Source organism: Sciurus vulgaris, assembly GCF_902686455.1.
Source record: "Sciurus vulgaris genome assembly, chromosome: 16".
Taxonomy (NCBI): Eukaryota; Metazoa; Chordata; class Mammalia; order Rodentia; family Sciuridae; genus Sciurus; species Sciurus vulgaris.
Genome location: NC_136477.1, coordinates 9,371,057 through 9,386,586, shown reverse-complemented (window position 1 = coordinate 9,386,586; position 15,530 = coordinate 9,371,057). Strand labels below are relative to the sequence as shown.

Below are 15,530 nucleotides of genomic sequence, written 5' to 3'. Positions count from 1 at the left end.
TCTGTTTTATTCATCTCATTCTATGCACACCTTCATGGAGATGCAAGAACATTACAGATAACTAGTCCATTATCAGAGTAAAATACAGCCAACACTTTTAAGAAAACATTTTTAAAAAATAGTATTTGTCTCCCTTTGTAAAGAAAATCAGTCTAATTAAGGAAGAAGGAAAGCAGTCACCCTTACCTTATTTTATTCTAAGATAATGATGCAAGTTCCTTTTACTTAGAAGGTTTAAAACTCTGTAGTTGTGAGAACTGGGTTATCTGTATACATCAACACTTACAGTTTTTTATCAGAAAAGACTTTTCTGTGCCAGTTATCTTCTAGTAGTTTCAAAATTATTGGAATTTTTAATTTCCCTTTTTTAAAAGATTTTTATTGTTTCTATTTAGTTATGCATGACATTAGGATTCAGTTTGGTGTAATTTAAGAAGCATGACATATAATTTGCTCAAATTCAGTCTCCGGTATTCCCCTTTCCCTCCCTTCCTCCCTCTCCCTGTTCCTTCCCCTCTACTGATATTTCTGCTATTTATTTTTAGATTTGTTTGTCTTTTTGTTAGTGTCTTGTGGATACACGTGGAGGTGAGATTCGCTGTGGTGTATTTACGTATGTACGTGGGAACGTTAGGTTAGATGCATTCCACTGTTCCCCGATCCTGTCTCCTCTCCCTCTCACTCAATCTCCTTCATCTAGCCCACTGGTCTCCCTTCTTTGTTGATTTCCCATTTTTTTGTAGTTATAATACCTCACTCAAATTTTGTCATTTAGAAATTATATAAATCCTATACTTGGCATGATATACTTCAAAATTTGATAGATATGATTTACTTAAATACATATAATCCTACAATTTCCCTGACCACAAATGAGAACATAACCTATACTCCACCTGTCAATGACTAAAAGTTAATAAAATATTAGCAAACACATTTGAAGGTTTTGATTTTATGCATATTTATTTGTATATCATCCCCATACAATCTGAGTTCAACATATTGAACAGAAGACACCATTTTATTCTTTGATTTTTATTCTACATTAGACTGGCCTGTCATAGTACTTCATCATTTTTTCTGATCATAAACTCTGCAATGTATGGTTGAAGACTGTAGCATCAGGAAAGGCTCCAAGACCCAGGTTTAAGTCTCTGTATTCTTAAGCTGATTAATAGGTTTGCCTCCTCTTGATAACTGGATTGCAATGCTCTTACTTCAACTACCTAAAGGAAACTTCAAGTGCATGATTTGGTCAGTTTACACTACCATTTAATTGAGGAAAGTGCAAAACAGAAAAGTACCATAAGTGATGTAACTGTGATTCATGTGATTCATCAGTTTCCCAATGTGCAAAATAGAGATAATATCTACTTACCTAACAGGCTTGTATGAAGAATTTTTAAAGATCTTTTAAAGTATGTAAATTAATGATTCTCTGACTCATCCATCAATGTATTTACCTATTTTGAAATACCCAGAAACCCTGGCCTCATCCCAAGCCAATTTAGTCGAATATCTGCATGTGAATATTCTGGTGGTCCTTTCTTGAATCATAGCTCACCTACTGCATGGGAGTATTTACTGGCATTTAAAACATGCTGCATTAATACCATCTATTACCACTCTCAGTTAAACACACCATCTATATTAAGGTGTAAACATTTCATATGTGTGCTTCAGATCAGATATTTTATGAAGATCTAAATTATGACATAAAATTTGAGATTTTGATATTGCTGTGTGAATCCAATCTCCTGCATACCTCTACCCTAAAAGGTGACTACTATCATAAATTTGGCCAGTAGAAATTCCTCTGAATGTTTCCAAGTAAATACATATTAATGTGTCCATAAAGAGTTATCTTAAAAATTTACCTTAAGTCAGACGGGGTGGCACATGTCTGTAATCCCAGCAGCTCAGAAGACTGAGGCACAAGGATTGCAAGTTCAAAGCCAGTCTCAGCAAAAGCAAGATGCTAAGCAATTCAGTGAGACAATGCCTCTAAATAAAATACAAATGAAATACAAATTGAGGGGGAGGAGTAAGAGAAGAATGGAGAAACTTTGGATTATGTAGAGGAAAATGAGACAGGGGAGGGGGCAGGGGTCTGAAAGATGGAGGAATGAGACAGACATCATTATCCTATGTTCATGTATGATTACATGAATGGTGTGACTCTACATCATGTACAACCATAGAAATGAAAATTTGTACCCCATTTGAGTACAATGAATCAAAATGCAGTCTGTAAAAATAAAAATAAATAAATAAAACAATGAAAATAATAAAATAAAATACAAAATAGGGCTGGAGATGTGGCTCAGTGGTTGAGTGCTTCTGAGTTCAATCTGTGGTACTACCCCTCCAAAAAAAATCTTACCTTAAGTGTACACCCGTGACTCTAGTCTCATTGTCTTGAGGATGCTGAGACTCATTTCATGTGCAGCTGTCAGCAAACCAGGCATTATGTAAAATTAATGAAACATGAAGCTGAGGTTTGTTGCAGAAGCACCTGAACTTTGAGAGGAATTGTGCGCCAGGTCCATCTTTGTGTGCTCGCATCCAGCTGTAATGATCCTACCTATGTCAAATTGGTGGAGGCCCCTTGGGTGGAGGACCAATCAACTTAATTCAGGTTGATGACAAGACACTAGGAGAATAGGGAGGCCTCTGTAAAATTCACCAAGAGGACAAACACCGTAGAGTGGTTGGTTGCAGTTGTGTAGTGGTTAAGGACTATGGCAACGAATCTTAGGCCATAGATGTCATTGAAGAATACTTCAAATGCAAGAAGTAAGCAAATAAGTTTTTTGTTCACATGGCTTAAAAAATGTACATGAAGTTTATTTTGGCAGTGTAACATTATTTCTAATGATATATGCAAGTTCACATTGACACGTAGTTTTTAGTCTGTGAAGTACATGCATCAACTACAAAGTCATTCATGGATGCATAGTGTTACCTGAGGAGGGACAGCATTGAATTTGTCAGTTTAAAATTATGTCAACACTTTGAAAATTCTTGTGCCTGTCTCCATGTCACACGAGTGAGAATTCATGTTACTGGGTGAATGCAGGATAATCCTTTGGCCTCCAACAACCAAGGCTTGCTCAGTTTCACTATTAATCACATGGACTTACAGTCCCTATAGAAATTAAGACAATATCACCTACATTTTCCTACTCTTAATATTACGATCAAAAATATCCATGAAATATCTTCCAAGAGATTTGACAAGAAATGTCAATATGTATTGGGGATAATATGTCTGTTTGACTCCAACAGAGAAAGCACTGCCCTGGGGTAAGTGTCGAGAAATCGACATTTTAGTCCCATATCACTGACCTGCCTAATTTTCAGAATCCATGCAAATCTCTCATGCTTTCTGTGCTCATGTAATTCAGAGGAAATGGGAGGAATAAAACCCATCTTCACATCAAAGAAAAGTGGAACCCAGTAAATATTGCATCACCTTTGTTTTTATAAAATAAATAATTCCATCATTGTAGAAATAACAAGTTTGTTCAGGAGAAATTTCAAAAGAGCATGGAAGCCTCTGATGATTTGAAATTCTAAGATGTGTCATGGCCTAAGGTGCAAGGGTCACCTCCCTCCAGTCTTTGGGCCTACTTTTTCTTTTTTCTTGCTCGTTAAAATCCCTGCATTGTTCTTTGTATAACTGAGTGTTGTTGATATTTATTATCTGGCATCTTAGGACCCAGGGCTTTAAGAGCATTTTTATAACTTAGCTCTTTTGTCTCCTCTTGAGAGTGAGCAGGCTGGTTGCAGGGTTAGAGAAGGACCTGGACAGAGCAAGGACAGAGCTCTGTGCTGATCACTGTGCATCTGATCTGTGTGTGACCTAACCTGTCATCTGTGGTCACCCTTCCCTCAGTTTATTCAGGAGTTGCCGACCAGTTCTCTCCCCGTGCCGTACCAGGAGCCTCTAAAAGGACTAGCACTGTGAGAGAGGGTCTCTTTCTGGAGAGACAGGCAAGTGAAACCACTGGTTGGTTTGTCAAGCAAGCAGCATTCCAAAATTCTCCTGCCATGATGCCCTGCATCTATATTCAGACAAACCATGCAAAGATGCCTTGTCAACTTTGTACAAAACCACCTCATATTAGCTATCTAAAAATGTGTTGCTTTTTCTTTTCTGAAAAATAATAATATATGCTAGGGTCCAGCCCTAGCAGGAGTCCATGGGTTCCACTCAGGTAAATGGGGCGCGGGGAGACAGCGTCGGCGATGGATGGAGAATGAAAGACACAGACTCTAGTTCTGGTGCAATCAATCCCACTTTATTCTGGGGAAGGCTGGGTTTATATACATTTTTCTTCAGGCTTTGATGACAGGCTTGTGATAATAAAATCAAAAAAGTTTCCAAAGCATAGACAGGTATTGTTCTTAACAAGGAACTGAAAGATTATGAGAAAACAGTAACCTTACAGATCATCCTTACCTAATCACAATTGTTTTATGCATATCTAACTACGTCAATGAGCTAATACAATGTTTATTTCCTTAATATCTAAACTCTATGTGACCTAAGACTATTATTATTCTCGCGGTTAAAGTGATAGACAAATAATCTCACATGACCATTTCTACTAGGTCCATCTGGTTAATATCTAAAGGGCTGAGTTAGGGGCCACAGGAGGGTAGCAGTCCCAATGGTTATTGTGTACCAACGTTTATTACAGGGGTGACATATTCTTTGTAGGAAGGAAGGAATGTTGTGAAACCTTATTCTCTTACCTCACCACCACAAATAAACAAAACCATTCTTAGGATTTAACAAGACTGTTGGAGACAAAGGCAGATCTATAACTATTTTCTCCAGAGTCTTTCCTTTAGGGTGTACCAGGGCTTGCCATTGATAACATAAGCAAGTCCGTATGTAGTAGCTACTGTGGGAGGTTCTTTGTGCTTAGAACTTGGGGAAACATTGTTATATATAAATTTCTGTGCCCCAACAGGTTCTGGCTCTTCCAGTAAATGCAGTGTTTGATTTTTAACATAATAAAAACATTCTTCTGTAGTGAGGTTAACATCACAGAGTTTCAACATGTGTTTTGTCTCCATGATGTTTTTCTGGAAATTTGTAGAATTATTCCCATCACCTCTAGCAAGATCCCCAGACTGAAGTGAGTAATATATTATTAGGAAAACTCCACAGAATAACATCCAAGTTAGGGAGGCATACCTCTGGCATGCAATCCTTTTTAGGATGAGTTTTGCAATCATCCTTCAGTGGAACTCTGTCAAGCACTGCAAGGAGCGCCAGGCACCCCTGCAAATATAGAAGCTTAGACCTGAAAAATTTACTGCAGATGAAATAAAATGAGCTATATAGAATACATAAATCAGATCCTGGTATTTAGGAATGCCTCCAACTCAGTTCATGACATTAGGGATAATATCATCTTCTTCCTCCTCAGCATTACTTTGATAATCCTTTTAGACTACTTAGGAAACAGTTTTCAGGATCCACATTTTGCTGTTGGGGATGAGATGTCTAGGGGAAGCAGGAAAAGCATGGGAGAAAATCAAAACCTTCAGACTCTTGGGATCCCCATCATATCCAAATACATAAAGTCCACAAAACTCATATCTGAACTGCACATGTTGGTATTCTTCCACCTTCTGAATGACTTTATTAGGGTGCTACAATTACACATAATATCAGGGTTCATTCCAACATAATCTCACAAGCATACATTATAATTTGCTCCACTTCAGTCCCCAATACCTCCCCTTTCCCTTCCCTCCTCCCTCCACCTGTTCCCCTTCCTCTACTCTACTGATCTTCTTCTGTTTATTTCCATTTTTAAGAATTTGTTCTCATGAGGATAAAAAATGGTTCCAACCTGTTATTCTCCATCTTTCACAGCCCTGAGCACTTAAGTGGTTCTTGAAGTAGGAGACGTGTGTGGTGATCCAACTGTGCAGCTGGGAGTCCAGCTGAAGAGGTGGAGTCATTGCCTTCTTACTTACTGCTGTAAGGCCAGTCACACTGATACACAATATCCAGATCTCAAAGGACTGCCTCATATTAGTGGAGGAAGGAGTCGAGAAAATGAATGCCCACAATAAATTTGGTTTTGACACTCAGGAGAAACAGTGTGTGTACTATTCACTTTTGATTTCCCTTTTTTCCCTAAGGATCCATCTGCTTTTTACATCCAAATGTAAAATATCAAAATATAGATAAATGGTGGCCGTGATTCCAGGCACTTCCTTGTGCAACCATCACCATCCTTCATCTCCAGAAATATTTCACCCTCCCAAACTGAGACATTATACCAATTTTTAAAATTTCCCATCCCTCCCAAACTGAGAGTTTATACCAATTTTTAAAATTTCCCATCCCTCTCCCAGTCATGGAAACCATCTTTCTATTATGAAGCATGATGAGAAATTAAACTCATCAAACTACAAAACATAATGTGACCAGTGTGGTAGGATTTAATGTCTAGATGTTTAGTTTTGCTGAGTTTCCAGCGTACATTCCTCAAGGAAATCACAGGACCTGAAATCACACTGTCCTCCTGTGCAGCCTCCTCAGGGCACCTTTAACATCCCTGTTGTTCAGGCTGTAGATGAAGGGGTTCAGCATGGGGGTGACCACAGTGAACACCACTGAAGCTACTGTACCCTTTTTGGTGGAAGATAACTTATTTGAAAAAAGGTACACTCCTGTGCCAGTTCCATAAAATAAGCAGACAACAGACAAGTGAGACCCACAGGTGGAAAAGGAATTGTACTTCCCACCTGAGGATGGGATCCTCAGAATAGAGGAAATAATTTTGTAATAAGAGAAAATGATCCCTAAGAGAGGAAGGCAGCCATATATGGCGCCAATAAAATACATGAGTATGTTTATGGTAAGGGTATCAGAAGAGGAAAGACTAAGGACCTGAGAAGGGTCACAGAAGAAGGTAGTGATGTTCACATTCTCGAAGTAGGAAAAGTGTGTGGCTATCAAATTGTGCACTTGGGAGTCCAAAAGGCCAAACAAGAAAGACACCAAAACTAACCTGACACAGAGATAAGGGTTCATGATGACTGGATAATGCAGGGGGTGACAGATGGCCACAAACCGGTTGTAGGCCATCACAGTCAGAATCATACCATCCATACATCCAAAAAGGATAAAAACAGACATCTGAGTCAGGCAACCCACAAAGGAGATGACTCCGCTATGAGTTTGAATGTTCACCAGCATCTTTGTGACTGTGGTGGAGATGAAACCAATGTCAGCCAAGGACAGGTTGAAGAGGAAGAAGTACATGGGGGTGTGGAGGTGGTAGTCAGAGCTGACAGCCAGGAGGATGAGCAGGTTCCCAAGCAGTGTGACCACATACATGGACAGGAAGAGTCCAAAGATGATGTGCTGTAGGTCTGGGTCTTCTGAAAGTCCCAGGAGATAGAATTCTGAGATACCTGCTAGATTTTGTGGTTCTCTATTTCTTGGTCAACTTTTGAAACAGAAAAGAGGATTGGAAAAAAGTAAACAATAAACAGGAAACACATATTCAAACACATTCCTTGTTTTAAAATATTTAAAATAAAGTCTATATTATATCAACACTAAAGTGAAATTGATAGTTTATATCAGAAAATATGTTACAGTTATATCTTAGGGATTTTTTGGTTTCTTGTGTTTTTTGATTTCCCTTATTTGTAAAAATTCCTCTATCCAATTTTATTTTCATTTAAAAAATATTTAAAATAGAACTTGTATACTTAGCCTGGTAGACTTCAAATTTTGATAAATATATTTAAGGTAAATGCACATAAGCAATGTCATCACTGACCACAAATGTGAACTTTGTGTGCACTGTAGCTGTCAATGATGAAAGTCATAAAATACTAAGAAGCAGACTTGAAATTTTATATTTATGTTGGTTCATTCATATTGATCCCTTATACTCTCAATAAAATATCAAGTGAGGAAGATGTTCTTTGGTTTTAAATTTTTTATGTTCCACTTCTCTGGGAATAACCCTTCATTGTATTTCTGATCATAAATTCTCCTACATATTATTAAGGATTTTTGCATCAGGGACATCCCCCAAGCTCAAGTATGAGTCCGACCCTTCTTATGCCATGTAATAGAATTTCAACTCCACACTTCCTGGAACTTGAATGCAATCTCTTAACTCAGCAGCTATAAGGTGACTCAGGGTTATTGTTTTGTCAGGTCACATTTTGATACCAATCACAAAAAAATGCAGAAGAGAAAAGTAGAGGAAAGAGTGTAAACCCTCCTGGGCCATTTGCTCATGTCTAAATGGAGACAATAATTACCTAGCTTATTGTGAGGTTGCAAAATGGTTTACAATTCTTTTATTTAAATCGTATAATCTAGTGTTTCCCAGTCTTGTTTATCAGTGTATTCAGCTATGAATATTTTAAAATATCAAGATGCCCTGGCATTGGACAAACACTAACATAATCAGAGTGTCTTCATGTGAAGTTCTTCTTGTTCTTTCCCTAGCCCAGAGTTGAAAGCCAGTACTGCAGAATACTTGCAGGTACTGAGAAAATGCTCTGTTAAGTTTACCTATTATTACTGTCAATAACACCCACTACTTATACTAAAAATAAGGCACTATGTGCTTCATAACTAACATTTTAGAGGGATTTGGATATTTGTCTATGTAATTTCACTTCCAGGTATCTTTGTATTATTCCATTCTCCTATATACCTGTCCCCCTGTTCCCACCCAAAAAAAAAAAAAAAAAAATCCTTCAGACATGATTCATTGGCATTGGGTATATTTTTTATGCTACAATAAATGTCAGTACATGCATAAGCCGTGTTATTTAAGGCTTGCCTAAAATGTATGTAAAGGTTATTTAAGTAGTCTAAAACACAACACTGAAAGCCCCTGAAATGAACTAATTTACTTTATTGCGTGGATTTAAGTCTCTCTGTGAAGGACGTGCAGCTATTTCAAATGATTCAGCTGATGTACAGTGTATTCTGAGGGAGAACTACTTTAATAAGTGAGTTCATGATTACAAAATAACTTTTCAAAACTCTTTGTGTCTCTCTCCATATCACAGAAATAAAAATTTCCAAATAATAAATGTGTAAGTGTTGGTTATTTGAATTCCAATGAAAGATGCACTTCCATTTAACTATTAATCACCTATATTTGGTGTGTCTGTTGAAAATGAGTTCTAGGCTGGGCACAGTGGCACAGGCCTGTAATCCCAGGGGCTCAGGAGGGTGAGGCAGGAGGATTGCAAGTTCAAAACCAGTCTCAGTAAGTTAGCAAGGACTTAAGCAACTTAGCAAGACCCTGTCTCTAAATTAAAAAAAAAAAAAAAAGAAATTAAAAAGGGAGCCTGGGGATGTGGCTCAGTGGTTAAGCACCCCTGATTTCAATCCCAATATCCTCCACCAAAAAATCAGTTCTAGTCAAATGCAACCTACAATTGTTAGTTTATATTGTCAAAAATATTGCTTATGTATATCTGGTCATAATCCTTGCAGTATTCTTAACCAAGTAATATCATCTTATATGGGGAATAATACTTAATTTGGCTCCAGTAGACAGCACAGTACTCTGATATGGAAATCAACATTTAACCTCAGATCATTAACCTGTAACTACATGCAGAGTGTGCACACAACTTTTCATCTGTCTGGATGCATGCTGCTTAAAGAAAATAGGGACAAGCACATCCATGTCTTTCGCATAAAAGACACGTAAGGAAAGTTTGGAAACTAATATACATTTAGTCATTGTACTGTTTTTTCAAATAAAGAATTCCATCCTCATGAAAATGGCAGGTTTATTGGCTCAAACCATTGTGGAAATCCAGTGAAACCTGGAATGATGGAACTCAGAAACATGAATCAGCTTAACATAAAGAGCACTGGCCCACTTCTCTTCTCCCTCTTTCCTTTTTAATGCTGATAAATATCTCTGCAATTTCCTCTGCGTAGTGGAATACTGTAGATGCTGTTAAATAAAATTGTATGGGTCACGTGTCCATGACGCATAAGAGACATAAGCAAGAACTATTATGCTTGTGTCCCATTCTTTCTGACTTTCCTGAAAGGGACAAAGTGCAGAAGGAAAGCACCAAGTATGTTGGAGCCACACTGAGTATGGACAGGTTTGGCAACCAAGGAAGTGACTATCCAAAATTTAACAGAGATTCCTTTTATTTTTGATGGCTCCTTTATTCCAAACAAGGTATAGGATCTGATGAATCAGGAAATGGAAAAAGATGAAGGCATCTCCTTCCAAATACACAGCCTATACTTATGAAAGGACAAAATAGAACAACGTAAAATGTCCCATTACACAAATCAAATGCCCAGTGAAGGGTTCTGCCCTCTCTGCAGCTCAGTATGAATACAGGGTAAGATACAGGCTTCCTGATGCAGCCCAGGGAGGAGCAGACACAGGTATGGAGGCCACTGGACTAGAGCCATCAGAACGAAGGACTGGAGGCACAGGCTGCTTTTTATGACAGCCTGACCTTGGAGGTTCAATGCACAGAGGTGATCATTAGCCAAATTGGTTCACATTATCCCAATCTCTAAGTACTTCTTAATAGTAGGTGAGGAAAAAGAACTGAAGGCCAGAGTTTTGGTCCCTATACTATTCACTTGATTTGTTCTTTCCCTTTTTGATTTTTTTAAAAGCCCACTTGTATTTTTCCATTGTTTATTGTAGTGAAATATACATTAAGAATGCCATTTTCACCAGTTTTATGTTTACTCTTTGGTGGTATTAATCACCTTCACCTTGGTGTTCAGTTACTACCAACACCTATTTCTAGAAAGATCTCTGCTTCCCAAAGTGAAACTTTGAACCCATTTTAAAACCTCTACATTCCTCCCTCTCTCCACATTGGCAAAGACCATTATTCTATGAAACACAATAAGGAATTAAAGTCTAAAATGTACAAAATAATGTAAGCAAGAGGCACCATTTACAGGTGTACATGTTTAGCTCTGCCACCAAGTCCAACCTGTATACCAAATGGATGTCAAAGGTACCGAGATCAGATACTTCTCATGTGGAGACTCCTCAGGGATCTCGTCCACAAAGTGTAAATGAAAAAGATCAACAACAGTGTACATCACTGAGGCCAGTGCACCCTTTCGGGGAGAGCATGATGCAGGTGAATAGGTCTACCTCATGCCTGTTCCATAAAATAAGCAAATAACTGCCAGGGGAGACCCACAAATGCGGAAGGCTTTGTATTTCCCATCCAATGACGGATGGGAAATAATGGAGGAAATAATTTCATGGTAAGAGAAAAGGATCCCTGAGATGGGAAGAACTCCAGAGATGGCAATATTGAAATACATGACTATGTATGACTGGCAGAATTAATAAATTAACAATTGTCAGAAAAGAACTTAGAAACTTCCACATCCTTGAAGTAGGTAAATTATAAGTGAATTAAATTGTGCATCTGAGAATCCAAAAGGCTATCCCAAAATTATATCAAAATTGAGAAGCCACAGAGCCAAGTGTTCATAATAGCTGGATAATTCAGAACATGACAGATGGCTACAAACTGATCATTGGCTATCACAGTCAGAAGCATACCATTCATACCTCCAAAAATATAAAGAGACCTCTGTGTCAGGGAGTGATAGAGATGACTACTCTGAATTTGTATGTCCACAATCATCTTTAAGGTCAGAGTGGAGATGAAGCAGATGTCAGCCAAGGACAGGTTGGAGAGGAAGAAGTATCTGGGGGTGTGGAGGTGGGAGTCAGAGCTGACAGCCAGGATGATGAGCAGGTTCCCAAGCACAGTGACCAGGCACATGGTCAGCAACAGGCCAAAGAGGATGAGCTGCAGATCTGGGTCTCAGAGAGGCTCATGAGAAGGAATTTTGAGACCTATGTTACATTTAATGATCTTCTATTCCTTCGACATCTTTTATAGACATAAAGCAGTTTAGAAAATGGAACCAAGAGGCATTTGTTTCTATTTGGGAATTCAAGTATGCAGAAGTATTTATTTATACCTTCAGGTACATACACTATAGCAATACCTCTCAGTTATGACAAAATGTTTTCAAACCTCTTTCATTATTCATTTCTGTGTTACTCACCTCCTTTCCCAAATACCTGCTTGAGGGATAATCAGCTTAGAAGATAACTAGTCCATTACCACAGTAAAATATAGCAACACTTTTTTGAAAATAACAAAGAAGAAGTAATAGCCTTCTCCCTTTAAGAAAAGAGTCGTTGTAAATAAAGGAAGGTAGAAAACAGCCAAACATGGTTTATTCTACGACCGTGAAAAAAAAAAAAATCCTTTTACTTAGAGTATTTAAAACACTGTAAGAGCTAAGGCAGATCATGTGCACACTAAATCAAAGTTGATAGTTCACAGTCAGAAAACATTATTGAGTGCCAATTATCTTGCAAGGGTTTCAACATTATTGAATGTTCTGATTTTCCTTTTTTGTAGATGAAAATCCTCACTCATATTTTGTTGTTTAGAAATTATTTAATGTCACTAATATGTTTGGCCTGATGAACTTCAAAGTTTGCTAAGTATGGTTTAGTTAAATCCACGTAATTCTACATCACAGGTCACAAATATGCTATTACTTTACACTGCACGGATTAGTGCCTAAATTTAAAGAAATGTTAACAAACACATCTAAAATTTTATATTTTAATATATTCCCTTACTCTTAATATATACCACCAAAAGTATCCTTGAAGTCTATCTAGTAATAAGCCTTCTGAGATTATTCACCAAGGAATTTCATTTTGTATTAGGAATAATATTCCTATTAGGCTCCAGCAGAGGAGACAGTGCCCTGAGATGGGAATCAGAAAATCAATTTCAGGTCAACATATTGACTTGCTATATTTTCAGAATGTATGTATGTCTCCATCTCTGTGTGTTTATACTACTTATTGGAAGAGGGAGAATAACACCCATCTCTATGCCAAGGCAATTTGGAACTCATTAACTATTTCACCATATGTTTTTAGATAAGCCATTCCATCACTTTGGAAATAGTGAATTTACTGAGGAACAGTTTGCAAAAGGCACTGGATCCTGGAATAATGTGAAAGTATAAAGTGTGTCACAGCCCAGGGTTTACATACCCACTTTTGTTTCTTCCATTTTTTTTCTAATCTCTGTAGTGATCTTTCAATAATTGAGCATTGCAGATGTTATTAAATGTCATTATAGGTCCCATGAGTCCATAACCCAGACTCAATTAGAAGCCAACATAAGTTTACTCTACTTCTATGATTCCTGAAAGGAATGAAAGTACAGGTGAGAAAACACATGTGTTGGAGCCATGCAGAGTATGACCATTTTTTCGCAAACCAAAGAAGATTCTAGTCAATGTTTAAAGGAAGTTTTTATTGTTGATACTTCTTCAGTGCCCAAGCTTCCATGGATTCTGGGGAATCAAAAATGAAATAGTAATTCCTCTCCTAGTACACAAATATACTTATGTAAGGACAAAACTTAAATATTCCATTACAGAAATAGGGAAATGGTAACTTCAAATCAAAGAATTGTATGAAGGTTGATTTTATTATTATTATTAATATTAAAATTGCATTCTTGCCTTTTTGCATTTTAATCCTTCTTCACATACTCCTAGGGATCATGCTGTACCTATGTAAACTTTACTCAGTGTCACTATGTCAACTAGAAACTTAGAGGACAATCCTGAGTCTCAGACATACCAACAACCTCTGCTACATCACAGAAATAAATAGAGCAACAGATTACAAAATTAAACTCTCAGTCTTTGAGTTTGAAACACCAAAGCATTTTATTGTTTCCAAATAGTCAGAAAGTTTTAAGTTGAGATCCAAAAGTCTTAAAAACAGGCACATCTGAGGTATATTTGAAAACTCTCTCCAGATTTCTGAGTGGGAAGGAATGCCACCAGGGCCTGACCTTATTTCTCTGTTTGAGATAAGTGGGCTGATGATGGGACTGGATGATGATGGAACAGATGCAAGGGTGACCTGGACTGCAGAGAAGGCAGGGGCCTGTGGTGGGTTATCACGTCTACTCCTTTGTGGTCATAGCCTGTGACCCACAAGTGTTCCACCTGGAAGAGTTCATGCATCAGGTGCCTAACACTGCTCTCTACTGTGATCCACCTGGGATCTCACAAGAAATCTCTCCTGGGGTGAAAAGGAAGGATATGGCTATGTGGGTTATCAATTTCATGGCCTGCCAGGATTCTACTGGCAAGAATGCCCTGTGCTGAAATCAGACCGGTCATCTCCAACAAGGCTTCACTTTTTTCTACACAAAATGGTGGACTCCTTCTTTCCTGTAAGTTAATAACAATGCTGCAGCATATGTCTTGTGAATGACTACACACATGAAATGAAACAAGCTACAAAGGACATATAGCTCAGAGCTGGGCACTTAGGAAGCCCTCCATAATGGTATGTGATGTCAGGGTTACGCTCATCTCCCTCCTCCTCCTCCTCATCATCATCATCATTATAAATCTCTTCGAGTGCTTATGGGACAGTTTAGATGGACACACTTTCTGTTATTGTGGGTCAGATTTCTATGGGAGGCAGAACCACTGTGGGTGGAAAGACAAGTTTTGAAAAAGATTTTTTGGGGACTTCCACCACAAACAAGACCACAAAATGCACATGGCACCTACCTGAAGTTTGCACACTTTCTCTCCCATCTGGCTACCCCAGGTGTTATATTTCACCTGATGGTGAGAAAATAGTGCCTCTGTTAGTCTTTCTTCCATCTTTGTCTCTCTCAGTACTTACCTGGTTATCCTCCTGTATGTCGGCTTGTTCAGGACCAATGGTTGAAAATATGATGCATCTCCTCTGCCTGTTGCCTAAGGAAGCCCAGAACTCCCCAGGACTGACATGAGCACATTGATAGGAGCTTCTTGTCATAGAAAACCATGGGAGGTACAAACAGGCATGGTGCCAACTGGACTACAGCCATCAACTGAAGGACTGGAGGAACTAGAGGAGTAATTGTTCCAACTTGATCTTGGTGGTTCAGTGCACAGAGATCAAATTAGTCATATGGTTCACATTATCCCAATCTCAAAGAACCTTCTACTATTCATGGAAGAAGAAAATAAAGTTAATGTCCTCAATAGTTTTGGGCCACTCCCCTACTCAGGATGTAGCTCATGTGTACTATTCACTTCTCTCTGATTTTTAAAATGTTTTTTTTATTTTGATATTTTATTATGTGAAAACACAAAAAATAAAAACACTTAATAACATAGTTCAATGTCATTAATCATATTAACAATGTTGGACACCCATAACCACCATATATCTCCAGAAATTTTACATCTTTACAACCTAAATATTATCCACTTTGAAAACTCTACATTCCTACCTTTCTCTAAATTAGCAACCACCAGCATTCTAGGAAACATGATGAGAAGTTAAGTCTATTAAAGTACAAAAGTAATGTGCCCAAGGAAGCAGCATTTGTGATTCTAATTGTCTCTTTTCTGTCTTCTCCAACGTACATTAAGATTAGAT

At 38.0% G+C, this 15,530-nt stretch overlaps 1 protein-coding gene across 1 annotated transcript; it reads right to left on the bottom strand.

Annotated features, from left to right (window-relative positions):
* Positions 1–6,383: 6,383 nt before the first annotated feature.
* On the bottom strand, positions 6,384–14,891 carry LOC306646166 (olfactory receptor 7E24-like). Its single transcript, XM_079114619.1, has 2 exons — positions 14,787–14,891; positions 6,384–7,484 (listed from the first exon to the last, which is right to left on the bottom strand). Exon 2 carries the CDS (start codon positions 7,370–7,372, stop codon positions 6,542–6,544), a length of 831 nt encoding a protein of 276 aa, XP_078970745.1. The 5' UTR covers positions 7,373–7,484; positions 14,787–14,891; the 3' UTR covers positions 6,384–6,541.
* Between the last annotated feature and the right edge of the window lie 639 nt (positions 14,892–15,530).

What these genes read in the sequence shown, in the direction of transcription:
- LOC306646166 (XM_079114619.1), bottom strand. Translation starts at nt 7,372, where the DNA reads ATGTATGTGGTCACACTGCTTGGGAACCTGCTCATCCTCCTGGCTGTC.